We start from the raw sequence: 27,533 nt of genomic DNA on the forward strand, positions 1-27,533 counted from the left end.
TTAGAAGACTCTGCCACATACTTATCTAGAGAATTTAAACTACTTCCCCTTATACCACCTGAAAACTCATCTAGTATCTTTCTTTTTTCCTTAAGTTTTATTTATTTTTTAGAGAGGGGGAAGAGAGGGAGAAAGAGAGGGTGAGAAACATCAACCAGTTTCTCATCAGCCTCTCATACCCCCCCAACCAGGGACCTGACCCACAACGCAGGCATGTGTCCTGACTGGGAATTGAACCAGTGACCTTTTGGTTTGCAGGCTGGGGCTCAGCCCACTGAGCCTAGCTAGCCAGGGCTCATCTGTGGCGGACCCCATCCTGCGGAGTCCTCCAATTCGCCGCGGATGAAATACCGAGTCATTCCAGACACCAGTTGTCTGTCAAGGAAAGGGGATGGCAATTCCCTCTAGTGGGGAAAACCCTAAGTCCTTCTCTGAAGTGGCTTTTATTGAGAAAGATTTGTGCAGATGTATACGTGTGTGCAAAGCCTATCAATCAATGCCTAAAGGCTATATTTACAGAAAACAGATAGAGATCATAGATAACAATTGAAGGAACACAGAGATTTGCCTCAGGTCAAGGTCTGTAAGACATGCTGACATCAGGTGGTTGTTAAGGTATGGCTCCTGAATTTAGGAATTCATTCCTGTTTGGAGCTTAAGTATCTGGTTTTTCCTTATCAGGGCAGTGCAAAGCAGAGCAAGCTTCAGTGGGTGCAATGCATTCTTTAGGCCAGATTTCCCATAGGAACCTTCGGTGTTAGCATCAGATCATGTTTGCCTCCCAGCATTCCCAGTTTTCTGGTTGAGACTTACGGGCCCTTTTTCAAGGCCTGGCTTGCACTGGGTTACAATTCCCGACACCACACAAAGTGGTCCCCAACACTCATCTAGTACATTTCTTGCCTCAGGTCTAGGATCAGCCATTTCTCCAAGGAGTCCTGATTTTTATCATTAGCTGATTTTTTTTTCACATTATAAAAGTCACATAAATGGAATTTTTTAAAAGGATGAAATTAAGTAAAAACAAATGGAACATCTACACCTCTTTCACACTCAGTGGAGTAAATGGGATATAAAAGATTCTTGTGAAAAACCACATTATATGTAGAGGAGTGAGCTTGAGGGCTGGTGAGTGGGGTCACAGTCTGCGGCAGGATGAAGAACTGAAAAGCACGACAAACATGGGTTCCTAGGTGCCATTGCCATCTACTCCTGTGAGGAACCTCCAGTAGGGGCATTCTGATGCCGAGCTGGTCAGAAAGGCTTCTGAATGCCCCCATTTCCACCTGCTTCAGTATCTTATATGAGCGAATGTAGCCTGAAACTCCACCCAAGATTGAGGAATATTAGGTATCAGATAGTATTAGGTGGTGGCACCAGCAGCTACGGGTATTTTGGGATGATAGCAATGTCCTAGTTTTCTAAAAATGTACCAACCTCTAAAGGAAAGGTAATTTAGTTTACTCTCAAAGGGCCAACGAGAGTGACTATTGAGCTTAGTTTCAATAGTGTCACTTCCCTCCCTGAACTGCAAGGTGTTTTAGCTTCCAGGTAGAAAGAGTGTTCAGGAAGGTGGAATGAAGGTGTTTGGGGGAACGTAACCAGTCTACCCTGTTAAATTTGGTGGCTTGCTTGGCTGAAACTAAAATGCCAGCCTTGACAATTGTGGAAGGAAACACTAGGTGTTCTGCATAGGAAGGAGACTTCTGTCCTCCTGGAACTTGCCCAGGGCAGGAAAAGGTGGCTGTGATGGGCAGTCTGACAGGCCAGCATCATGGCTGATATGAGGAGCCAGGCTTGGAGTTGGCAGCCTCTCTGCCTGGGCTGTTTGCAAGATCAGATGTTAGTCTTGCTTGCCCACTAGGAAGGAACAAAGCCTTCATGATAATAGCTGCTGGGTAGTTCCAGTTATTGCAAGACAAGGGCATCACGATGTGGGTGGAGAATAGGGACCTTGTTAAAGAAACTGATGTACTGCTCGTGGCCGATGAACTCACAAGTGTAGGTAGTGTGCTACACGAGGGGCAAGTTTTCGCAAACACCACGAGGGTCTCTGGCCCCATGAGTGGAGTTTGATAGTAATCCTTGCAACAAGTGATTTGAAAAAAAAAAAAGAAAAAAAAGAAAAAAAAAGAAAAAAAAAAAAGAAACTGATGTAGCCATACAATGGAATATTGCATGGCTAAAAAACAGCAAGACACAACTGGAGAAGTGCAGAACTCTTGGCACACAACTATTCCGTCCAAACCTGCACTAAGGGACTTGACCATACTGCTGTCTAGCTTCTAACAGCTTAAGTCTAGGACATCCCGAGCCCCGGCCTACCCAGGACCAACCCCGCCCCCGCCAGCCCCCCACCCCTGTCCCGCCAATAATATGCCGGCCTGAAAAAACTCAACGCTGCCCTGATGCCAAGGAGAATTTACTGTTTGTTCTAGCAAACACCTGATGATTGGCTCCTGACCTCCCTTTCTTAGAGCATTTACTAAACAGAGCTTATAATTGTGAACATATGTCTCTTACAAACCCAGATGCCATCTCTCAAGGACCTGAGAGTCACTCCTTTGAAATGTATTCGCCAGGAAAGACAGGCCCTTTGTTTTCCTGCTTCGAGAGAGGGTAGACCACTGACTTCTGTATCTCACGGCTAGCATACAGGAACACAGACACACCTGGCCTAATCACATCTACACTGACTGGCTTTTTGTGATTTTTTCACTTCTCTGATCCTACTGAGCCTGGTTCTCTCACTCCCTCATTTTACCTTTCCTAAACGCCCGAATTGGATGGCGGTCAGCTCTTTCCCCTGCTGTCAGCAGTTTTCGAATAAAATCTTTCCGCCGGTTCAACTGATTTTCGGCTGTGTTTGTTTTTGACACGCTGTATGTTTTTTTCTCTATGTTTTTTATATTGAACAATCTCTAAGATGTGTCACACAGACACACAGAGTGGGGGCAAGTCAGTGGCATATGGTACACTCTCATTTTTCAAACAACGCTCAGAATAGGCGAGTGTGGCAGGCTGGGCCGGATTTTTGCTCTGGGTCTCTACCATGGTAGCCCCGCGCTGGAACTCTCGGGCGGACGCCCTCGCGCAGACCGCCTCAATTTCCCCAGCAGAACTCGAGGGCTTGGGAGTGTCTGCCTCGCGGTTATCACCGCTTCGGGTGGCCCAGCACCCGGGGTCCAAAGTTGGCGCCGCGAGAGAGCCGGGAAAACCGGAAGTTGGAATGGGGGAGTCGGACGGAAAACGCCGGCACACTTTTCACGGTCAGAAGGCACCTGGTTGACCCCACTCGGCGGTGCAGCCCCTCCGGGGCGCGGACCAGAGCGCGCAGGTGTGAGTAGCTAGGTAGTGCCCTGGTAAGGCGGGGCGTCAGCCAATAACCGACGTCTCCGAGGGGCGGGGCAGCGTCGTTGCCTGGGCGACATGCTTCCAGCATCCGCGGTCTGGGCTGAGCAGAGGGCGGCACCGACTGTGAGAACCGGCCTCCCGGGCCTTCCGAGGCTCCGAATACGTCCCCTCCGGCTGCTTCGCATTAGGAGACCGCGTCGCGGAGTTGCCTCTGCGCCTCTTGTGGTGAGAGTGCCGCCGGCTGCGTGAGCTCTCACAACCTGGTCTCCGACAGCTTTGGGGGTTTTTATTTTTCTTCTTTGAAAAACGTTTTTATTTTTTCCTGGGGCCCCTCCTATCTAACACTTACACTGGTTTTCTTTATTTCTGTTGCGATGGTTAACATTTTCTCTGCCGTTTTTTCGATTATTCCTGTTTTTCATGGTCTCTCCTGCATTCTTTTATTTCCCCCCTGTGGTCTTTCCTTCCTAAGGCTAGATCATCTGCATTGTCCTGTCTTCAGCCTGGGCCACCTTAATTAGTACAAAATTGTTTTTATTACTTAAAATGATTCTTTGTTCTAGTTTTTATTATTCTGGGTTTTTTTTTTTTTTTTTTTTTTTTTGTGAAGTCCTCTTTAAGACCTGAGTTAGCTCTCAGGCCAGTCTCTGAGAGTAGCTCATGATTTATTTCCTAAAGGTAGCATTTTCTCCTTACTTAAGCTCAATGAAGCTGCCTGACATCAAAGTTGGCATTTGTGTATCCCGTGCCTGAAGCTTGGATAAACGTCTTCATCCATGATAGTCATCCTTGTGACAACCTCCTGAGGTGAGTACATCTCTAAACTGGTGGCTTGTGAGCTGGGCCCAGGTGTTTTCTGCTGGAATTATATGGAGTTCTTTTTAAAAAATTTTAGTCATCAACATTTAAAAGTCAGTACATTTCACATAGAAATCGAATTCTTTTTGGCTTCTCTTGAAAAATCCTCAAGCTTTGACAATACTGGGCCCCCAACTGCCCCCATTTAAACAAAATATGGTTTCTGGAGGCCTCTGAAGTCCCTCCCCATGGCTGGTCTTACACCCAAGGAACCAGTCATTTGTGGTACTGTCTGGCTGCTGGATGCATTTAGGTTTTGATCTCTGCTTTACTTATTTACTACCCTGCCTGGGTGCCTCTATGAATTCTTTCAGGGACAGAAATTCCCACACAGCAAATGTGAGAGCTTTTCCTCCTAGACCTGCTCGGTCCTAGAGACAGCCCTGATAGGGTTTCCTCTCATTTCCAAGAAGGGGCTAATGTCTGTCGGCTAGCAGGCGCTCAATAAATATTTTTTGAACAGTTAAATAAATGTTAAGACTTTATTTGGTCAGGTTTAGGCGATTCCCTGGTGGGATCCAAGTCTCTGAGCTTCCCCAGTATCCCTGAAGTGTCTCTTTTGTCTGGTAGGGAAACTTTTGCCCAGGAATCAGGACACACCCCCTCTTTTTTGGACTTGGTGCACTTCTGGGACTGCCATGGGTTGAAATAATCCACCTAAGGAGCAAGGCCCCTTCTCTGGACACTGGCTGAGCTCTTCTTAGATGGAAAAATGCCCACAAAGCGATTAATCTTTTCCAGGGCTCCCTGCGGCTTTTTCTCATTTTGTAGCTCTCTCTGGCTTAAAAATAATATGGACTTTTGCTGTACCTTTGTACATCTTTCTTTACCTTGAGGATTAAAACACCTGGAAACCCCTAGGAGTTTGTCACTTCATCAAAGTGACAATAGAATGGATCAGAATCCTAGGACTCCTAAAACATGTTTACCTCCAAAAGTAGAGTTGCAAACTCAAAGTGCTGCAGTGGTGATTTGAGAGCAGGCCCTGAATGTGGGCAATTTGGGTCCAGGGTTGCCAGATGTTCTAATTTTTCAGTAAAATCAATTTTTACTATAATTATTCTCATTTTTTAAATGTTGGAAACTAATTTAAAAAAAAAATAAAACCCTTGTTGAGCCCTTGCATCATGCCTGTGGACTGGTACAGGGGCCAGTCATGCCTGTCTTACTGGGTGAAGTGGGTGTGTCTCACAGGACTGATGGGCTGAAGGCAGTGGGCATGGAAACATTTCTGGGAGAAGTGAACCTTCCTGGGGTTTGACCCCAGGTCTGGCCCCAACCCCATTCCTGACTGGGAGGTGGAATATGAAGCCACCAGAGATGTCTGAGGGTCTGGGACCCCATGGATAGTTGGGTCAGACCTTTTTGCCCTCGCTAATGCTAGCCTTGAGAGGGAACTGGGGGTAGGGAGCTGGGGGTAGGGAGCATTTAGAAAAATCAGATTGATTCCACATATTTTGGAGGTGTAGGGCGTGGGGGTAGAGGGGCGACCCTACTCCTCCTAAGTTCCATCTTATGGAAAGAGAACTCTGTGCCAGTCTTGTGGAGAACCCAGAGGACTTGCTGACCAGCCTGGAGGCTTTAAATAAAATCCAGGATGTCTTTATGGAAACTCTGTAGACCTTCAGAAGATCCAAAGGGTGCTGAAAAGGAGCATCATAACTCTCCACCCAGCAAAGTGCCTTTTTTCCTGTGAGGGCAGCTGCAATGTTCTCTCTGAAATGTCAAATATCAAAATCCTCCCATAAAATGTATTTTTCCATGTTGGCGCTCCTGCTTGGCTGGCATTACGAGGAGTACTTGCCCTGAAAAGTGATTGGGACCTGCCGATGCGGATCTGGGAGTGACCTGGCCAAGAGCAGGTGCAGCTGGGCTCAGGACCTTAAACCCCGGAACGCTGGAAGCCAGGAACCCTCTAGGACTGTAGCTACGTGGGGAACGGGATCTGGGAGGGACTTCCTGTTGTCCTTAATCCCAGTCTCCACCCGTCTCCTTTTCCCCGGTGCAAGCTGCTGAGAATCCCTTCCCAGGGGAGGGGCCCTCTTTCCGCTGCCTGAGGTGTCCCATTCACCTCCAACTCAGTGAGGATGGGGGGCTGGGGAAGGAACGTGGATCCAGAGAGCAGCACAGGCAGCCAGCCGGCAGGAAGGGACAGGGTCAAAGGTGGAGGGCTTGGAGAGAAGGGGGCCTGGACCCAGCCTGGGGAAGGGGAAGAAAGGGAAGGACGGGAAGGACATCCTTTGTCCAGGACCATGAGCCGGATGGACTCCTAAGTCCAGGTGGGAGGTTACAGCCGCAGGGAGGGTTGCTGATAGTGGGCAGCTCAGTCTCTGGATCCCAGGCAGGGCTGAGTCAGGTGGAGCACAGGGTGTATGTGTGTCCTGGACCAGGGAGATGGCAGGGCCTGGATTCCTCAGCTGAGCTGGCTGTGGCAGCTGGGGCCCCACACAGCACCTGTTTTGTAGGATCTCTGCAGATCTTTCAGCTTCTGATGACAGGAGATACAGATTCCTAGTCAGCCCTGGCTTTCCCTGAGCTGATTGCTCTGAGGTGCAGCGTTCTTCTTTTGATGACAAAGGGAACAATACAAAATAGCATTCTGTAGAAGCGAGGGACCAAAAAACAGAGAGGGGGGCTATTGGATGGCATCAAGAAGGATTTATTTTTGATTGGGAATAGGGATGAGTGTGGCCCTACATGGGATTTTTGGGGCACTTCAGAAGTGTCCAGGAGACGCTAGCTGATTTCCTTCTGCTCTTCCAGGCTCCTGGCCAGAAGCTGGAGGGGGCTTGGCCAAAACAGAAGGAGAAACGACTCAGCTCTGCTTTGTAGCTCTGAGATAGAAAATGTCTGCAGACTGTGGAGGCACCCACGCTCCCCAGGACAAAGAGAGAGCCCAAGAGGTATGGATGTGGTGCCAGGTAAGGGAGGTATGCTCTGGAAAAAACTGGAGTTGGATGGGATCTTCACAGCAAGGCATCCAGACCAATGGAAGAGTTAGACTCACTGGGGTCTGGTGGGCTGGTGGATGGGGGTGAAAGGGGAAATGAAGAGAGGGTGGTATGATGGGAAATACCTTCTACCTGGGAATCGACTTCTGTGGAACTGCATTGCTTGGCCTGGTACATTCCATAGTCAGCAGATAAAGGCCATAGGCGGTAGCAGTTAGGCTGTGTAGGGGTCCTACCGGTGAAGCTAAGTCTCCAAAAAGCACCCAGAGCATACAAAGGAGCCTCAGTCTCCCCCCTCCCTCCCACACATATTCTGTCCTTGGCCTGGGACCTCTTCTCCTCTCTCTGGGTCTGAGCATCTAGGCCTTCCTGTACCTGTTGTCTGTGTGTGTGTGTGTGTAATTACAACCTGTGGGAAGACCAGAGTCACCAAACTTGGAATCAGAAGAACATGAGTCAGTTGCAGCCAGATGGGTGACTTTGGGCAAGTACCCTGGCCTCTGGGAACCAGGAGTGTGATCTATAAAATGTGGATCATGTACCTGTTGTTCCAAATGTGTAACCCAGGTGGTTGGGAGGCTCAGAGGAGATAATGGGCACAAGAGTCCTCTGTAAGCAGTTGGCCAGCCTGCAGGAGATCATTATTGTAACACATAATAAAAGAACACTCACAGCAACTGGAACCTAGGTCAGAGAGACCTGTATCCCCTCATCTAGTAATTCCAGTGGTTCTAAGTACACATCCAAATCAAGTATTAGTTTTATGTTTTTCCTACCATAGAGTCACAAAGAATTATTACCATTGTTTGGTTTCCCTTCCACAATGCCTTTGAAAAACCAACAGACCTCACACGTCCATGACACTCTCTGCTGATGCTGGGTTTTGTCAGTTCACGCAGTAGAGTAATAATAATTACAGGTACTGTTCTGTGTTTAGCCAGAACTTTCTGGAGCAGGCAGCTCTGTCATGCATTATCTGTATGGGAAGTGTAGCAGCTGGGTCTTGGAGGCTGCCTTACACACGTGGCTCTCAGGCACTCTGACTCCTGCCCTGTGGTCTTTCCCTTTGAGACCCTAAAACAAATGGAAGTGGAGTGGGTCGAGGGACAAGAGGGTTAGGGATGAGTTCCCAGCAGAAGGCTGGCCAGTCCCCATGCAGTGGATGACCATGAGATTTCACCAAGGGCCTCCCAGTAAAAGGGAAGTGACTTAACCAAGGCTCTTGAAGTTTGGGTGGAGGTGGTGCCTGCTTGGGGTTGAATGGCTAGTGAGGAACGGCTCTGGAATTTGAGCCCCAGTCACCTGACAAAAGCCTGCTCCTTACTGTTCCAGAGCATTGAGGCTGATGTTGGTGTGATGAAGAAGGGATGAGTTGAGAGGACCCTGAAGTCCCACTGGGTGGGGCGGTGCTGAAGGGGGTGAGCTGCAGAGGAGTTCTCCTGTCAGACCAAGATGGGCACCAGGCTTTGGCACGCTTGTGGTACCCTTGGGCTTTTTTCTCCAAACCAAAAATCTCCAACTGCTCTGATCAAATTGAGTCAGGCCAGATATGGCCCAATGCCACATGATGCCTGTCATCTTAGAGACGGGGAGTCGGATCACTTGAGTTCAGTTCCTGGCCAAGCCATTCCATGATCTTGGGCTATTGTCTGATCTCTGAGCCTGGATGTATAAGTTTCCCAGGGCTGCCATAACAACGGATCACAAACTTGGTGGCTTAAAACAACCAGAATTTATTCTCTCACAGTTCTGGAGGCCAGAAACCCAAAATCAAAGTGTTGGCAGGGCTCTCTCGCAAGGCTCTAAGGGAGGGTTGTTCCTACCTTTTCCAGTTTCTGGGGGCTCCAGGTGTCCTTGGCTTATGACAGCATCACACCAATCTTTGTTCTGTCTTTGCATGGGCTCCTCCATGTTTCTGTGTCCTCTCCTCTTTTTATAAGAACACCAGTCATTGGATTTTCAACTCACTCACTTGGTTTCCTCATGTATAAAAATAATAATCCACACTACTGTTAGAAGTGCAAGTCTTGAATTGAAACAGGCAGCTGCCCTGTGGGCACTTGGCCAGCCTGAACCTAGCAGGGCCTTTACAAACCTGCTTTTCTTCCCTTTCACTGGGGAGCAGGAGATGAACAGGTCCCTGGGAATGGGAGAAGGAAGCAAGGCCAGTCCTTCAAGCTGTGTCTTATATTTGGTTGTGTGTTTGGCCACACTAGGCGTCTTCCCCTGCAGGAACCCTTGGGTGTGGAGGACATGGAGCTTGGCTAGGTCTCCCAGTCTCCATCCCAGTATTAATGGCGGATGCCATTCCTAGGTTCCAGGTCATGGTCATCCTTGTCAAGAAGTGCTTTCTGAGTCAAAGGAGATGGTGTCTTTTGGAGCCACTCGGGAGTCACCCTACATTAAGACAGAAATGCAAGAGCTGCACGCTGAGGGGGTGTCACAAGAGGACAGGGCTCAAGGAGCTTGGAGCTGGAGGCGCCTGGGCCAGGGCTCTAAGGAGAAAGCTCTTTTTCTACCTGGTGGAGGTGAGGAGAGGGATGTGGAGAGGTGCTCTTCTGGGCAGATGTGGGGAGAGGTGGAGGCTCACAGGTGGGAAGGGGAAGAGGTTTCTGCCATAGTAAGAAGAGATGCCTGGATGTCTGCCCACTTGCCTCTCGAAGGCCGCCCTGGCACAGTCTCAGAGCCTACTGACCCTCTTCTTGGGTGGGTCCAAGGTGGGCTTTGAGGCAGCTGTGGGTTTGCCAGGCATGAGCTCGTGCAGGGAGCAGCAGGACTGCAAAGATAAGGTGGCCTCCCTCAGGACCTCTGTCCTCTTTCAGCCCTCCCCTCCCCTCAGATGCCTGTGCTTTCCCACGAGGGGAGGACCAGAGACCGGCAGATGGCTGCAGCGCTCCTCACTGCCTGGTCCCAGGTGAGTGCCCCTGTCCAAGTCTGGGAGGGAAATAGAAAGGCACGGAGGGAGGGTGTCTCTGACTGAATCATCCTCTGGATCTCAGTGCTGGACCTAAGGGTGAGGGCAAGAGGGGGAGGTACTAGAGATCCTGAGCTTTGGCTGTGATGTCAGAAAAGAAGGCTTCTCTCTTTTTTTTTTTTGCCTCCTGTCTTCTGCTATACACAGTTGCCTTATTCTTGTCCCAAAAAAAGCCATCCTTGGGTAACTCCTGCTTCACCCATAGACCTGGGCAGAAGGTTAGGAGTCAGGATCTCTTCTTGGCCTCAGCTTGGCCCCAACAGACCCCTCCATCATATTGTGGCATGTCCTATAGAGTAGGCATTTTGTGTTGTTTCAGATGCCAGTGACCTTTGAGGATGTGGCTCTGTACCTCTCCCGGGAGGAGTGGGGGCGGCTGGACCACCCACAGCAGAGTTTCTATCGGGATGTCCTGCAGAAGCGAAGTGGGCTGGCCTTGGGTAAGGGCTGGCACTTGTGCTGGGGTGACCACTTCCTGAGGCCCTGGATGTCAGAGGTGGGGTCGGTTGTGCCATCATCTCCCAGCTTTCCAGGGCTTCAAACCTTCTCATTGTTCACATAGATCTGTTTTTCTATAAAACTTTCCTAGTGACAGGCATGCTCTGTATATAGGCTGCGATGGTAGCCATGAGCCAGATATGGCTGTTGAGCACTAGAAATGTGGCTAGATTAACTGAGTATTTAATTTTATTTCACTTTCATCACCTCAAATTCAAACTGATAAATAGCTACATGTGGCTAGTTGGCTACTGTATTAGACAGTGCTGATCTAGAAATTCTGCTTCTCTTTGGATCTTCTGTGGTGCTTATTCCTGTGGTTTCACCCTTGTCTTTCTCGAAGCCCAGCTTTAGAAGTGTCTGAGCAGAAAACTGGGCTCTGGCTCACGGCTACATGCCTGCAGTAGGGGGACGTGGTATCAGTAACATCTGCCCTGAGGGGCACGTCCTCTTTTCAGAGGGCCCTTGGCTCTCTTGGTTTTTCTCACAGTAAATAGTTATGTCTCAGGGCTTTGAAGCCTCACTTTCAGACTCTAGTTTTCTTGGCAGATTTTTATGAGATCTTATGGAAAACTCAGTGTTCATTCATTGTTATCCATTCATTCAGTTTATCTGTCAATACATATCTGTTGCACACGTGCTAGTACAAGCAGAGCTTGGGCCTTGGTAATGCCACCTCGTGACTTCAGTGGTGGGCTGAGACCACACTTTGTCCCTGTTGGGCCCTAAGATCACAGCCACTCTGCTCACTCCTTTAATTATCTCAGGTTTGTTTACCACCTGTTGTTAACACTCCCAGGGCCCAGATCAGCAGGTCTGGGCAAGCTCTCGGAGATCACAGGGAACCTAGCACCCATTTGTGGCCTCATGACAGTCCTCACGAACAACTTAAACGAAGGGTCCCCAACCCCTGGGCTGCAGACTGATACAGGTCCGTGGCCTGTTAGGCCAGGCCCCAAGGGAAGCTTGCCTGAGCTCTGCCTCCTGACCTCCCCACACCGTCCCCCATCCCCATCGGTGGAAAAACCAGTCTCTGGTGCCAAAAAGTTTGGGGACCACTGACCTAAACCACCTAGTTTGTCCAGTACATTCCCTTCCTCCCGTGGGGCTTGGATCAGGGCATGGAGGCCAGGCCCTTTGCTGTCTTACTGACTTGACCAGAATTCTTGGGCCCTTATCCAGGGTCTTGGCAAATGGACCTTTTGATCTGACTTCTGGGTGGTCAGTGTCCCTGGCCCCTCTTTTCTCAGGCCCTCCCACCTGGCCTTTCTTTGCCCCTGGCCCACTCCCAGGAGCCCTTATTGCTCACGGTCCTGGGAAGGTGTAGGTGCAGGAATGGGAGACTGTGTTTGGTTCCAACGTTGCTGAGCCCACTGCTGGGGCTGTGAATAAGGGGGTTGCTGGCAGCTGACTTGGCCCAGTCCCTTTTCCATTGCTTCTGGTGCTCATTCAGGGAAACAAGGCAGAACCCTGCCTCAGCCCTGAAAAGAGTATGTCTAGCAGTGACCCTGGAATGTGCTTCCTAGAAAGGATGGGAAGGTGACCCCAAGCACTCTTAAAGGTCACATGGTATTACCTGGGGTTTCCATAGTTGTACCTGTTCCCCTTTTGCTCTGTCACTTCTCAGGGGGTGGTATCTCCTGCTGGGCAGCCCAGGAGGTCTGTTACTGAGCACTGCATCTCTTTTCGGCCAGGGTTTCCCTTCAGCACAACTTTCTGGGCCTCCCAAGTGCAGGGCAAGGGTGAGGCCTCAAGTTCGTGCCTACAGATGGGAGATGAAGAGGAGAAGAGAGGTGCGTTCAGAGGTGGTGGGTAGGCAATGGGTTGTTGCTGTCACTTCCAGGTGCCCCTTGTCGATACAGGCTCTGTTTCCTGTGGGGTGCAGACACATGGCCGTTCCTGGGGCAGAGGGCTAGCCTTTCCTCCTCAGCAGAGGGTGGCTCTCATTTCCCAGGTCCCCCTCAGGTTCTTGCCCTTTTCTCCATCTCTGGAATTCCCTTGAGCCCCTCACAAAAGTTCTCTGGTTGGAAACCCTTTTTCCAGGCGTGGCGGAGGTGAGAAAGGAAGAGCCGACCTCATCCCCAGCAGTCCCTGGGGATGTGAAGTCCTTCAGGACCAGGGCAGGGAGAGCCCAGGAGGATGTCCTGCAGTGTGGACGGCAGGCAACGAGTGGCCAGAGATTGGGGCCAGCCAAAGATGATGAGCAGCCAGGTCCCCGGGAGGAGAGACAGACGGAACCAGCCCTGTCCGACACCGGCCTCCCAGGGAAACCCAGTGATGAGGGGGCAGGCGGTCCTGACAGTAGCAAGGAGGGCCTGGTCCCTGATGGTGACGCCTGCAAGAAGACCTACAAGTGTGAGCAGTGTGGCAAGGGCTTCAGCTGGCACTCCCACCTGGTGACGCATCGGCGCACCCACACGGGTGAGAAACCCTATGCCTGCACGGACTGTGGCAAGTGCTTTGGCCGCAGCTCGCACCTCATCCAGCACCAGATAATCCACACGGGTGAGAAGCCCTACACCTGCCCCTCCTGTTGGAAGAGCTTCAGCCACCACTCTACGCTGATCCAGCACCAGCGCATCCACACAGGTGAAAAGCCCTACGTGTGTGACCGCTGTGCCAAGCGCTTCACCCGCCGCTCAGACCTGGTCACCCACCAGGGCACACATACAGGTGCCAAGCCCCATAAGTGTCCCATCTGCAGTAAGTGCTTCACACAAAGCTCAGCCCTGGTCACCCATCAGCGCACCCACACAGGGGTCAAGCCCTACCCTTGCCCTGAGTGTGGCAAGTGCTTCAGCCAGCGCTCCAACCTCATCGCACACAACCGTACACACACGGGGGAGAAGCCCTACCACTGCCTTGACTGCGGCAAGAGCTTCAGCCACAGCTCGCACCTCACCGCCCACCAGCGCACCCACCGCGGCGTCCGGCCCTACTCCTGCCCTCTCTGTGGCAAGAGCTTCAGCAGGCGCTCCAACCTGCACCGGCATGAAAAGATTCATACCACAGGGCCCAAGGCCCTGGCCATGCTGATGCTGGGGGCGGCGGGCGCTCTTGCAGCACCCCCACCTACTCCCACCTAGGAGGCCCAGACGGAGGGGCCAGGCCCTGGGGAGGAGTGAGGGCAGCTGCAATGGCAGTGAGACGGCGGCCTAGGGAGTTTGGGAGGTGCTGGCATGGGGGTGGGGCATGGTAACACTGGGATGAGTTAGGAGGAAGAGCAGGCAGGCTAGCTGTAAATTAAAGGCCTTGGAATTCAAACCATGGCCTATTGCTCCATCTTGGGTAGGTGGGGGTAGGGGAGTATGGGGTGGTTGGGGGAGCTGGTGGCTGACCCCAGACTGTGGGAGGCTCTTGGTAAGGAGTACCACGTGTCCTTACTAACGCACCCCTGAGTCATTGCTCTCAGGGCTTAGGCACCCTCTTCCCGATCCTTGACCTGGCTTGGAGCCCAATCCAGACGGTCAGGACCATAATTCTCCAGGTAGAGACTTTTTAGCATACAGGGGTTTTAAAACCTGAATCCAACCAGCCACTTCTGGAATTGTGGACCCCCGATGGGTGCGCTCCTGCTGCCTCACTTTCATCCCTGGGGCATTGCCCACTGAGCCCTGGAACCTCCCTTGACTCTCTGGGAGCCAGGAGTGGGACAGAGCCAGCTTGGGAGCTCATACTTAATTGTCTCCTGCCCGCCCTGTCTCCTGTTTCAGGCACCAAGGCCGAGCTTTGTGACTGGACATTTTGCATCTGCTTCTACTGGGGTCCATTGGTAATCCAGTGAGAATTCCACATTTGCCAGGGATCACTGTCCTTCCCGGTCCCTTCTGAGGCTGCTGCCAGTTCCTGCTACTTCTTTCCTCCTTGGCCTCTTCATACATGTCCTTTATAATTTGCCCTACTCACCCATGCTTGGTTGTTTTGCTCCTGACCTTCTGGTTTTTGACTTCTGTAGTTTCTGTTTCCTAGTCTCTACTCTTTTTCCAGGGAGGGGTGGGCTCAGCCTGCTTCTTATCCAAGATTTGCAGCTTAGCTTCTAAGATAACATGCAGTTCTGACCTTGATGTCGCATCAGGGAGGTCATTGAGACACCACCTGTCTCTGTGGATCATGGAGCCACCAGGGTGGCTGCAGCCCTGGTTGGCTCCCAGCTTCTAAGGGATGAAGTGGCTTGAACAGGATGGCAGAGAGAATAATAATAATAGCTGCCAGTTGTTGAGCAGCTGCCCTGACAGGCTTGGGGCCAAGCACCATATATATGCAACCTCTGCTATCCACAACGCTGAGCGGTGGATGTTTTAATTTTATCGAGGGAACTCAGGCTGCAAGAGAAGTCCATTAACTTTTCCAAAGCCACACAGCCAGAAAGCTGGAAGCTGAAGTTAAGGACCAAGGATTTGACCATGTAAAGAATACCCCTATTTCCATGCACCCCAGCAGCTTCTGACTGTCTAATTAACGGATGATATTATGAGGGAGGGCTGTCTAAAAGTAAGACATACGGCAGACTAGACCTTCTGGGGTGTTGGACTCAGTGGGAGATGGGGAGAGGGAGGAGCATATAATCATTGGGAGGCTAGGAAGCAGCTGGCTAGTGGGAGCCTAGGCAGGACTTGGTGGTATCTGGGAGGTCTCAGTGGGATCTAGGGGTAAGTTGCTGGTGAGAAAAAAAGCAGTTCCTTCTCATCAGCTTGTCTTCATGGCTCTGGTAACAGCCAGAAATGGGATTTCTCAGCTTGGCTCAGTGTGAGGGGCTGATGGGGCTCATCCACATAAAGCAGGCTTGCTACCCCCAGGGGCTTGTTTTCTAATGAAGGAGACAGAAGTGGGGAGGAGACATAAAACAACACTAGGAGCTGTCAGCACTTGGCACAAGCTTAGCAAGGAATATTCATTTGCACAGTGGCTATTTGTTTCCTTGCACTTCAAGGCTAGCATGTCAGGACTTGAACCACTCAGAGGTCTGTCAAATAAGCCAAGGAGTCGTTAAAAGGCTTCACTCTGGCCTATGAGTGAAGAGTTCAGAGACCACAGTATCCAGGAAAAACGGATTTCCCTTTTCATAGCACAGTGCAGAGGAATGTGATTCTGAGAACCCCACAGGTCTCTGTCCATTCCTTCCCAGGTGTCTATGTAGAAGTCACCATTCTGGCACAGATCAGGTGAGAGCATTTTAAGAGTGGGACTTGGCAGTTTGGAAAATATTTGACAAGAACTAAGACTGAAGATGTAGCTGGGACATCGTGGAAGGGCCTAGAATGTCAGGGTGAAGAGTGTTCATGATTTGGTGACTGATGGAATGCCACTGAGAGATTGCAGTCTAGGGGTGGGAGGTCACCAGGGTCTTGGTATCTCTGGGCATCGGTTGAGAAGGCTTAGAGTGGTAGCCTGCTTCCTTCTTGCTTCTCACACCTGACATACCAGTTTCAGGGCACTGAAGAACCCAACCTGGATACTCACAGTTGACCTGCACGCTGTCAGGAGGAGGCAATGGGAGAGTATTTCCTCTGGGCTTCCCACCCTCTCTTTGTGTGGCCCAAGGCTCAGCCCACGTCCTGGCTAAGGACTCCCAGGGGCCAGATGGTCACGGAGCTCTCGCCAAGGGGGGGCGTCGGCGCTAACACGGCGTTTGTCTGGGACAGCTCCTCCTGAGCTTTAGTAACCAAACCAGGCAGCGAGGTCTGGAAACCCCCCGGGGGTCCCCGGGAGCCCGCCACAATCAGTAGTCTCACTGCCGGGAGGACCTATTCTGGAAGGCCCTGCTGCTCCTTCTGCCTTTAGCCAATCAAGTGTCCAGGCTAAGAGAGAGGTGTAAAACTAGCCAACCACGGCTAACAACCTTGGAGCCGACTTTTTTTTTTTCCCCTCCAGCCCCCAAGCCACACGGTTCATGGGGCTATTATCCCGATGCTCTGGGCTTTCTCTTTTCCCCTTCATCCCGCTTCAGTTGCAGAAATAACCAAGGACCTGGGGTTGGACTCCTGGGCTTCATTGCCAGCCTGAGCATTCAGAGCCCGCCCCGGGCCATTGAATGGGAGACTATGAGGATGGTCCAACCTTCTTCATACTCATGCTCCTGATCCAGCCTGTGACATGTGGTCAGGTAGGCTTCCTACCTGGGTTCCAAATGCAGTACTCTGTGACCTGCAACTCCTAGAGCACTCCAGTTTTTCTGTTCTCAACTAATAAAGCTCCAGGACAGGTGTGAAGATTAATACAAATGAACAAGCCACTGACTGGAACAAAGTTGGGCTGAAATGTAGAGGGGAAAGTGGAAAAGATGCCTGGAGGGCCTAATTCCTATAACCTCTCACATACTCTTAAGTTCCTGTGGTCATGTCCATGACAAGTTCCTGGTGATGATAATTCCCTGGGGCTGATGACTCTTTATTGAGCACTTACTATATGTTAGGAGTTAATGCTGGACTATTTGTGTTCTCTCATTTATTTAATCCTTATAACAACCCTATGGGGTAGTTAGTCAACTCCAAATAACATCCAAAACAGGAGGGTCTTAAACAAGACTGAGTGTATTTTTCAAGATAATGTGTGGAGGTGGACCAGAGGTAGGCAGCCTATGGGCAGGATGGGTATGGGAGCTCTAATCTACAAAGTCAAAAGAAACCCAGACTCCTAGCCTGCTTGCTGCTCCACCACCATTAAAAGTGCCATCTCAGGATCCCAAGCCAAGGATTTATACATGCCGATTTTAGATTAAAATTTTTAAATATATATTTTTTTATTTCAGAAGGGAGGGAGGAAGAGAGGGCAAGAAATGTTGATTGGTTGCCTTCCATACACACCCCAGAGGACAACCTGACTGGGCATGTGTCATGACCAGGAATTGAACTGGCAACATTCTGGTTTGTGGGACGATGCCCAACCAACTGAGCCACACCAGCCAGGGCTTAAATTAAAAAATTTTAAAATTTATCAATTAGAGAGAGAGAGAGAAACATTGATTTGTTGTTCCACGTATTTATGCATTCATTAGTTGATTCTTATATGTGCCCTGACCAAGGATCAAACCCCATAACCTTGACATATCAGGACAGTGCTCTAACTGAACTACCTGGCCAGGGCCTTCATTTTTTTTAATCAAATGGGAATACTATGTACAACTTTACATTAATAAGTTTCAAATTGTTGATAAAAGGGATGATTTCCTAGAAAAAAAAAACTATCAACATCTAGTCAAACAAAAGAAAAAGTAAAAATTTAGTCAAGAAGACATAGAAATTCTGAATATTCAATATCCCACAGGAGAAATTATAAAAATATTGATTTTTTTCTGTTTTTTTAAATCCTCACCCAAAGATATGTTTATTGATTTTTAGAAATAGAAGAAAGGAGAGAGAGAAACATCGATGTGAGAAACATCGATTGGTTGCCTCCCATACACACCCAGACTGGGGATCGAACCTGCAACCTAGGTATGTGCCTTGACTGGGGATTGAACCTGCAAACTTTTGATGCACAGGACAGCTCTCCAACCAACTGAACCACCTTGTCAGGGCTCTGTTTCTATTTTTAATGAAAGGACTTTTAGTAGGCAGGATTGCTTGACAGGGTATACTTTCTGGTTGTAATAGAGATCCAAAATAACAGTGGCTTAAACATGGTATCTCTTTCTCTCTCACATCACCTGCCTGGATATAAATCTAGGGCTAGTTTGGTGGCTGCACAGTCATCAGGGGTCCAGGCACCTTCCGTCTTACTGCTTTGACACCTCTGGGTGTAACTCATATGCATGATCCATGCCACTACATCCAAATTCCTGCTAGCAGTTTGGGAAGAGACTAGAAAGACATGATCCATCCCTTTCCAATAAGATGCATGCATCACGTCTGCTGACGTCTCATTGGCTTCAACTTAATTACATGGCCATACTTAGCTGTAGGAGAGGCTGAGAAAATATGTTCTTTACTCTGAATGGACAGATGTCCATTGAAAAATTCTTATTATAGAAGGGGAAAACTGATATTGGGGAACAACTAGTAGTCTTTTTGCTACAAATGAGAATAGGTACTTCATAATATGATCATGGCTATATATCAGAGAGAAACAATAAACACTTAATCATAAATCATTTAAAAGTATTTTCATTAACCAAGACAATAACGTCTGCTGTTCTAACATTCTTTAGGGAGTTCTGGACCATGCTATAAGACTAAGAGCATAATGAATATAAATTCTGGAAATGAATATACTTTTATGGAAATTTTACTTTTTAAATTATAGATTATATTTTCTAGCTAGAAAAATAAACTAAAACACTATCAGAGGAAAAGAAGGTGCAATTAGGTTGATAATTTCAATATACTTGTGTACAATTAACTTATCATCTACCAACAGTGTCCAATAGAATGTATGATAGGTGTGCCAGTTTCTCTCTTAGCCCCCAATACACTCTTTTTGGCTTACTGAAGCCGGCTGGGTCCTGTAGACACTTCTCCTTTGCTAGCCAATTTGATGTTAGCTTTTGCCAATAGAGGGATTTGGAAGAACACTGTAAGGCCCACACCTGTAAAAGGGGACTTTCGAGTTCCTTCTTCCCCATGTGGGTTTCCATTGAGGCCAGTAAAGGGAGGGGGAACCCAGTAATGTCCACTTCAGCAGTCTTAATAGAACAGTCTTGGCTCATGCCCTCCAGCAAGTTCCTCAAGCAAATGCAGCAAAGTGTATGTAGAAATACAGAAAAATGGAAACTAAATGTCTAAAAGTAAGAGGCTTTAAATAAAATATGGAACTTCTATGCTATAGGATACTATGCAGCTTGCAAAAAAGATAAATTCTTTTATTTATAAATGCTGATACGAAAAAATATCCCTGATAGACTTGAGTCAACAAAACTTTACTAGATGGAGGAAGAAGGTATAGGGGAGATAAATGGTGATGGAGGGAGACTTGATTTTGTTAACTGGTGTTACCCCAATAGAGTTAATAAAAAGGAAAAAAAAACTTATATAGAATGATTTCAGATTTATATTAGAAATATTCATGCCCAGGCTGGTGTGGCTCAGTGGGCTGGACGTCCTCCTGCAAATGCAGGGGTCATCGGTCGGATTCCTGGCGTGGCCACAGGCCTGGGTGTGCGGGAGGCAGCCGATGGAGAGAAAACATCATTTCTCTCCCTTTCTCCCTTCTTTCCCCTCTCTCTAAAAAATAATGAAATCTTTTTCTAAAAGGAAATATTCATAGATGTAGAATTCTAAGAACAGACTAAAATATTAATAATGCTTATTTCTGAATGGCCTTATTAGAAACACTTTAAACCTTCAGTTACTCAACAAATACTGTGCCAGGAACAATTCTAGGTGCTGGGAGTAGGGCAATGAAAAGTGTGACTTCATGGAGCTTATAGTCGAGTAGTAAGAGACGAATATTACACAAATATGTCAGGTACTGGTAAAAGGAAGAAAAATAAGACTGTGTATGTGCTGTTTGCAGAGTCAGGGAAAGCCAATCTAAGGAAGTGACATCTGAGCAGAGTGAGGAACGTAGCCTTGTGGATATCGATACCTTTACAATTTTCTATATTTTCTTAATTTTTTTCCACACTAAGCATGCAATGCTTGCATAATCAAAACAATAAATCTTCTTCGTCTCAGATCTCCAGGTAGAGGAGTAAGTAGAGAGGTTAGGAGCAGGTCCAAATATGTGGAAAGTTGAACACAGAACTTCCCGGACACCGCTCGCCAGCTCTAGATTCCTCCTGGCCCGGGGACTCCGCTGCTCCAGAAGTGAAGTTGCTGGTAGGAGAGCGTGGGACTCCCTGGGCTCAGAATCCCCGCCTGCCGAGTCCTGCTGAGCAACCCCGACCGACGGGGACATAGACTAGCCGCAGGAGCCTCCACACCCCTCACTGAGCTGCATTTCCCATGAAGCTCCATGCTCACCGAGAATCAGAGCAGACGAAAAGTACAATAAAGACAAAGCAAGAACAAGCAGAGGAGGAATCCAGACGCAGACCGCAACCCATTGGGATGGGTGTCCACGCGCATGGTATCGCTGCCTTCTGATTGGTCAGTCCTGGAAATTCTCCCAGTTCATTGGCCATTTGTCAAGGCGAAGACATACTCAATGGGGGAACGGCCTTCTGGAGCATGTAGTTCCTAATGCTTAGAGCGACTCTTGAGCCGTGTCTTTTCCCGGAGAGCTCCGCGCGAACTTCCGGTGCCGGGCTCTGGCGGCGGAACTGGGAACGCCTGGGCAGCTGTGGGCGGTGTGTGGCCTGGGGGCGGGACCGCCGATGCGGATCTCCGGGATCCGAGGTCTAGCGGGAGGCTGTGGGCGGGTGGGGTCCGCGCCCCGAGTCAGAGGTGGGGCGCACCGCTGAGAAGTGCCGGGGGGAGCCCGGGCGCATGTACCTCCTCCCCTCCGACTCTCAGCTCCGCGCAGGCGAGGCTGCTGGGGACCGAGCACGGGGCTCCGGCCGGGTCCGCGTTCCCGCCCGCCGCGTCCTGCCGAGCGACCCTGGTGAGTCCCTGGCCTTCTCCGAGCGGAGCGTCCTTGGTCACTAGAGGATGAGAATGGAGCGCGTACCTTTGAGGGGTGTTGTGAGGAGTACAAAAATAAAGTGCTTGCCCTGGCCGGATAGTTCAGTTGGTTAGACTGTCCCCCGGGTACGCCGTGGTTGCTGGTTTAATCCCCAGTCAGGGCACATATAAGAAGCAACCAATGAGTGCACATATAAGTAGAACAACAAATCTGTTTCTCTCCCCTCTGCCTCATCTCCCTCTCTCTCTAAAATCAATAAGAATTAAAAACAACAACAACAAAGTGCTTAGTGTGTAGTAGAGAAAGGGACTGGAACCAACCTGAATACATTACTCGTATTAGTTCAGAACCTGGAATACATCCAAACCGCGAAATCTTCCAAAGCAGCTAATAATGAAGCAGCATTGTTAGGTGGAAAAGCATATTACAAAATGGTTTGTATAATAAGACCTCATTTATGTGAAAACACACAAAAACAACACTTTTTTTTCATTTCTATAGTTACATTTTTAGTAAATACACAGGGAAAGGTCTGGGAGGTCAAATGTCAGGCTGTTTAGTTCGCAGGCCGGCGCTCAATCCATGGAGCCACACCAGCCAGGGCGAATGTCAGACCGTTAATGGGAGGGTACACAGCATTGTGGAATGGAGAGTTTCTCCTTTATGTATTTCTGTATTGTGTAAATCCCCCCATTTTTATTACAATGGTTCGTGTCACTTTCATATAGAAAGAAAAAAAAAAACAAAGTTCCAAAATACACACTTTTCAGGACTTTTGTGAAGACTGGCAATGTAAGGTATAAATATATGTCATATATTCATATGTACCTGTGGGTAAATGGCTTAGGAAGGTGTCTGGTGTCTGCGAGCCCATTGCTGACACCCCTGGGCCACATGTGTTTGGAATTGAAAGGTTTTTAAGTTTGAGACTCATAGATACAGAGAACAGACTGACAGCTGTCAAAGGAGAGGGGTAGGGAGCTAGGTGAGAAGAGTGAAAGGATTAAGTAAAGAAAAAAAAGAAAGACTTCCAGACACAGGCAGCAATGTGATGAATGCCGAAGGGGCGGGGGTGGTAGAAGGAGGTAGAAGAAGATAGAGGGGGATAAATGGTGATGGAAGGAGACTTCGCTTCGGTTGGTAAACACCATACAGATGATGTATTATAGAACTGTATACCTGAAACCTGTATAATTTTATTAACCAATGTCACCACAATAAATTCAATTTAAAAAAAAGTTTTCAAATTTGAGAAAGATAATACAGTATACATGGTATATAGGTAACCCCTGCCAGCAGAATCTAGGGCAACACTCAGTAGTCAAATGTGCTAATTTTGTTTTTAATTGAAGTACAGTACACATACAGAAATAGGCATGGTAAGGACAGTTTGATGAATTTTTACAGAGTAGACAAATACATTAATATTTATGCCATAAAACATACAAACATTTACATTAAGCGGGATAAATGGAGATTACAAACTTGCTCATTTCAGTAGACCAGATGGTAAAAACCTGGGAGTTTTGGATTTCAGAGCTGAGGATAAGGCGCTGTGGACCTGTATTGGTAGGAGAGTGTCACATGAACAAGGCATTACTGGAGAGCCTAAAAAAGGCCGCAGGGCCGGTAAAGGATAGAAGCTAAAGTCGCTGGATGTCCCTCCGGGCTCGTATTTGCTCCTGTACCTCCCCTGCTCCTGCTATTTTGCTCTTTCCCCAGGAGTCCAGATGCTGGCCCAACTGCCACAGGAAATCCCTCTGGGAGACTGAAGGGCAGGCTCCTGGGTTGAGGCCCACCAACCCTGAGCCTTATTAGGTCAGGGGAATGGCAGCCCCCTTGGAGCCTCAGGACCAGGCCCCAGGGGAGGGAGAAGGGCTTCTAATTGTGAAGGTGGAAGATTCCTCCTGGGATCAGGACTCTGCCCAACAAGAGGATGGCAGAGATTCTGAGGCCTGCCGCCAACGCTTCCGGCAGTTCTGCTACAGGGATGTGGGTGGGCCCCATGAGGCCTTCAGCCAACTATGGGAGCTCTGCTGCCGCTGGCTGCGACCTGAACTGCGTACCAAGGAGCAAATCTTGGAGCTGCTCGTGCTGGAGCAGTTCCTGAGTGTGCTGCCTGGGGGTGTCCAGGACTGGGTGCGGGAGCGGTGCCCAGGGAGTGGCGAGGAAGCTGTTGCCTTGGTGGAGGACCTGCAGAAACAGCCAGCGAAAGCATGGCCGCAGGTGAGGGGCCCCTCCCACGTGAGTCTTCCAGGGGCGGTGGACACTCAGAGCCAGAGGGAACATTCACAGGCTGGTGTTGCCTATCTGAAAGACACTGTCCAAATGAATATGGTTTCTTTTTGGTGGCTTTGGAGGGCAGAGCATGACCAAAGTGGGCATGTTTCAGGAAGGCAGCTATTAGCTCCATGTAGGCTCTGCAAACGTTTATTCATATTCTGCTCTAGGCCAGGCACTGGCGATACAGTGATGTGTGTAGTGAGAGCACCAGAGGGGGCATGAGAAGGTAGAGCTGTACATGTGAACCCTGCTGTCTTGTGGGGTGTTGGGCCCTTGACACGAAGCATCTGGGGATTTGCTAACGAGTGACTGGGGTGTGGGGTTCTGTCCTTCACAGGAAGGTCTCCCCGAACTCTCCCTTGCTAAATGGCTCTGTGATTCTATCCTTTGGGTGCTGGTTCTTGCCTTGTGCTTGATCAGGGCACATGGCAATGCCTGGTATCACGTTCTTCTCTGGACTTTTCCTGGGGCCCTATATTGATCTCTCCCCAAACCCCAGCCTCCTGAGGGATATGTCCTATGTCTCCTTCCCAGGGATTAAACTCTGTCTCCCCTGTCTGGTCTCGGTGCTGATGAGCATGTTGTGGTTCCTGCACAGGATGTGCCCTCAGAGGAGGTAGAACCCGAGGCTGCAGCCCAGGGATCCCAGGCCAAGGGACCTCCCCCAAAGGCGGGGGCACAAAACCAGCCTCCTGTACCTTGGGAGCAGCAGAGCCATGGTGGTGAGTAAGCTTGTAGGCTTTGGAGCGGCTGGGCAGGGCTCTGGCTCCTGCCAGGGCATTGCCCTAAGAGTAGCAGGAAGGTACTTGTTCCATGAAGCTTAGGCATGTTTGTGCATGTGTGTGCATGCACGTGTGCAGAAGAGTGTGTGGGGCTTCTTACTCCTAGCTTGAGCTGGCCTTTCTAAGGCTTGTTCTTTTCTTTCAGTCCAGTTTCCTGCACTTAAAAAGGGGAGTACCAAACAAAAAACAAATGCCTGCTTTGCCTCTGAGATCCGTGTGAGTTACCAGTCTATTTGTTCCCTCGGAGGCCATTCGTACTTGCCTTCTTGAAGCCTCTTCCATCCACCTTGCTCCTGCCTGGGCCCATCCTGTTTCACATCCCAACCCGCTTCCTCTCCTCACTCATGGATGCCTGGGGAGTCTTGAGCAAGGCATCTCTGAATGGGGTTTCTCTCATTTCAGGGACCTGTGACGTTTGGAGAGATTCCCTTCTATTTCTCCCAGGAAGAATGGGGGTCCCTGGACCCTGCTCAGCGGGATCTTTTCTGGGACATAAAGCGGGAAAACTCCCGGAATGTTGCCCTGGGTAAGCAGTAAGTGTAACCAGGACCCTTGGGATCCCTGGCTCCTTTGAGCTGGAGGCAGCAGCCTCCTTGGGGAGTCCTAGCAGCAGAGAGAGGGTGCAGGCAGACCACATTCTTCTGCACATCCTGCTGGAATCCTCAGTCTTCCTCCTCACTCCCTGTCTGCTGGCTCCAAAGTGGGCTTTCCTCAGCTTCCTTCCAGAACCCTGGCTAATTTCTTTTTTCATGTTAATGTTCATTTTTCTCTGGCTGTGAACATGTATTAAAATACAATGGGTGCTTGCAATGTACTAGCACTGTGCTGAGCATTCATATAAACATTTTGTCAGGTGATTCTCACAGCCTGGTGCATAAAAATGTCCTTGTTTTATAGACGGGACCTGAGACTCACTCAGATCAATGGATACCAAAGGGACAGAGCTGGGACTCAGTCCAAACGGTGGTCGCAAGGCCCCCAGGCTGCCCTGTGAAGAGGTGCTGGTAGTGAAGCGCATACGGTGCACCAAGGCCTGGGCCCAGTGCATTATTGGCCTCACCCTCAGGTCCCTCTCCAAGCCAGGGCCTTTCTGAGAACTATTTGGGGATCATCTCATTTAATCCACATGACTCAATGGTGTGGGCTAGGATCCCTCTGGATCCAACTCTGTTTTGAGTTAACAAGACAAGAGCTTGTGTAGTGAGAGGAACCACAGTAGCTGAACCCATGTGGGTCCTCAGTTTCTGATAATGAATAGTGAGAGTTTGGATCATTTATGAACTTGACCTTCATCTATTCAGTTTTAGAGTTGGAATAGCCAAGGTTCAGAGGGTGGACTGTTGGATCCCAGTGTGGAAGAGAGGCATAGATTGGTTAGTTGTATAATTAGTAAGTGCCACTGGGGTTGGATAAGCGGACTCCTTGCCTCTGCCCTGTTTCTCTGCCAGCCTTTTATCATGTCCCCATTTTATGAACGAGGAAACTGAGGTTCAGGTCTGTCCCACCCAGGACTTTCTCACAGCCAAGGTACTTGCCACTGAGCCCTGTTTCTGCCTTGCCTCAGCTCTGAGCCCAGACCAGATGGGACTGAAGAGGCCACCTCCTCTCCGCTTGCAGGTTTGGGGCTCAAGAGCCAAAGGGGGCCATCCCGGCTGGAGGAGGCGGTGAGGGTGCTCCCAGGCCAGGCCGGCAACGATGTGACTGTGGCCTGGAGCCCTGAGGAGGCTGAGTCCTGGGAGAGTGAGGCCCGGCAAGGGGTGCCTTTGGAGCCGGTGGCCGGGTCAAGGCGGAGACGGCCGCCCACACGCAGGCGCCAGTTTCGGGACCTGGCCGCCGAGAAGCCACACAGCTGTGGCCAGTGCGGCAAGCGCTTCCGCTGGGGCTCAGACCTGGCGCGCCACCAGCGCACACACACAGGGGAGAAGCCGCACAAGTGCCAGGAGTGCGAAAAGAGCTTCCGCAGCTCCTCGGACCTGGTGCGCCACCAGGGCGTGCACACAGGACAGAAGCCTTTCTCCTGCTCCGCCTGTGGCAAGAGCTTCAGCCGCAGCGCCTACCTGGCGGACCACCAGCGCATCCACACGGGTGAGAAGCCCTTCGGCTGCAGCGACTGCGGCAAGAGCTTCTCGCTGCGCTCCTACTTGCTGGACCACCGGCGTGTGCACACGGGCGAGCGGCCCTTTGGCTGCGGCGAGTGCGACAAGAGCTTCAAGCAGCGCGCCCACCTCATCGCCCACCAGAGCCTGCATGCCAAGATGGCCCAACCCATGGGTTGAGGGATGGGATAAGGGTTGGAGGGATCTTCTGGGAGGCGGAGCAGCAGGATGGCCAACTGCTACTTTCTGCAGCCACAACCCCTACTGCCTGCCCTGGAGTGCCCCAGGACCAGGTCATCACTCCCAAGTAATGGAACTCCCCTATGGCTTCATGGCCATTCTTCCTGCCCTGGGGGTTTCTCTTGCCCTTTGGCTTCCTAAAGCCCCAGCACATTCCTGGCAGGTGGCTTTAGTATGGGAGACAGGCTGAGGCAGCAGGGAGTGTGAGGACTGTCAGGGCCTGGGGTCCTCCATCTAAGAAGCCCCTCAGCCTTGCTTGCTCTGTGGCTCTTTGTTCCCCACTTTCTTGGATGGGTCCATGGGCCAGGCCTCCTGGCCTGCTAACCTGTGCCTTCCTGCAGGGGTGGAGGACACGTTTTCACCACTAGGGTGCTGACAGGCTCCAGGAGGGACAGTCCACCCACACCCGTGAGAATCTAGGTCCTCATAAGGCCAAAAGGGCTTTCTGGCCTCCACTCCCTCCCATTTCTAGGCCATTACCACTCTGCCCTTTCCTGGCAACAGGGAAACTGCCCAGCACTGAACTCCACCCATTTCCCCCTTGAGAACCATTCTCTGCTGAGGCTAGTGGTGGCCTCAGGGGCTGGAGGTCTACTGTGCAGACTGAACAGACTAATGGAAATCCACTGGCCCCACACTCACCTGCAGAGACGTGGAGTTTATGGTATTTGACAGTAGCACTCTGTCAGTGCTTTGTCACTGACTCATTAGGCACTACATTCCATGTCTGCATCGTCTGCAGATTGGCATTCACAGGAACAACCACAGGTTCTCCAAAGGAGCCTGCCTCAGCAAAGGAGCAAAAGGGTTTGAATTAACATGGAGACTGCCCTGGCCGGTGTGGCTTGTTGGTTGGGCATACAATAATATCTTTCTCCCTTCCCCTCTCAAAAATAAAAACACTTTAAAACTTCCTCCAGGTTCTTCTCTTAGCTGGGTGGGGGAACCTAGAATTTGTACCCCTTGGCCTCCTGATCTGGTAGTCCGGGGGCGGCTA

General features: G+C 50.0%; 1 protein-coding gene and 1 non-coding gene across 5 annotated transcripts; both read left to right on the forward strand.

The window, feature by feature from the left end:
• Positions 1–1,946: 1,946 nt before the first annotated feature.
• LOC129083994 (small nucleolar RNA SNORA62/SNORA6 family) lies at positions 1,947–2,096 on the forward strand. Its single transcript, XR_008530557.1, has one exon. It is a non-coding gene; the product is annotated as a small nucleolar RNA SNORA62/SNORA6 family (small nucleolar RNA).
• Positions 2,097–3,493: 1,397 nt separating this feature from the next.
• On the forward strand, positions 3,494–27,421 carry LOC129083634 (zinc finger protein 213-like). 4 transcript variants are annotated; one of them, XM_054589490.1, is made up of 8 exons: positions 3,494–3,579; positions 4,056–4,161; positions 6,976–7,115; positions 9,478–9,691; positions 9,986–10,077; positions 10,457–10,577; positions 12,330–12,428; positions 12,679–13,849. In XM_054589490.1, the coding sequence occupies exons 3-8, from the start codon at positions 7,059–7,061 to the stop codon at positions 13,719–13,721; spliced, it is 1,626 nt and encodes a 541-aa protein (XP_054445465.1). In that variant the 5' UTR covers positions 3,494–3,579; positions 4,056–4,161; positions 6,976–7,058; the 3' UTR covers positions 13,722–13,849. The 4 variants fall into 4 exon arrangements, with proteins under 4 accessions (XP_054445465.1, XP_054445468.1, XP_054445466.1 ...); XM_054589493.1 differs by lacking the exons at positions 3,494–3,579; positions 4,056–4,161 and adding exons at positions 6,198–6,293; positions 26,042–27,421 and having other exon boundaries at positions 12,679–13,655; XM_054589491.1 differs by lacking the exons at positions 3,494–3,579; positions 4,056–4,161 and adding an exon at positions 6,376–6,491.
• Positions 27,422–27,533: the final 112 nt, after the last annotated feature.

This window comes from Pteronotus mesoamericanus, unplaced genomic scaffold (assembly GCF_021234165.1).
Source record: "Pteronotus mesoamericanus isolate MK-2021 breed Mesoamerican mustached bat unplaced genomic scaffold, CSHL_Meso_final scaffold_167, whole genome shotgun sequence".
NCBI classification, from domain to species: domain Eukaryota; kingdom Metazoa; phylum Chordata; class Mammalia; order Chiroptera; family Mormoopidae; genus Pteronotus; species Pteronotus mesoamericanus.

What these genes read in the sequence shown, in the direction of transcription:
- LOC129083634 (XM_054589493.1), top strand. Translation starts at nt 7,059, where the DNA reads ATGTCTGCAGACTGTGGAGGCACCCACGCTCCCCAGGACAAAGAGAGA. An exon ending in TCTTTTTCTACCTGGTGGAG is followed by an intron (nt 9,692 to 9,985) that starts GTGAGGAGAGGG and finishes GTCCTCTTTCAG; the next exon opens with CCCTCCCCTCCCCTCAGATG. An exon ending in AGATGAAGAGGAGAAGAGAG is followed by an intron (nt 12,429 to 12,678) that starts GTGCGTTCAGAG and finishes CCCTTTTTCCAG; the next exon opens with GCGTGGCGGAGGTGAGAAAG.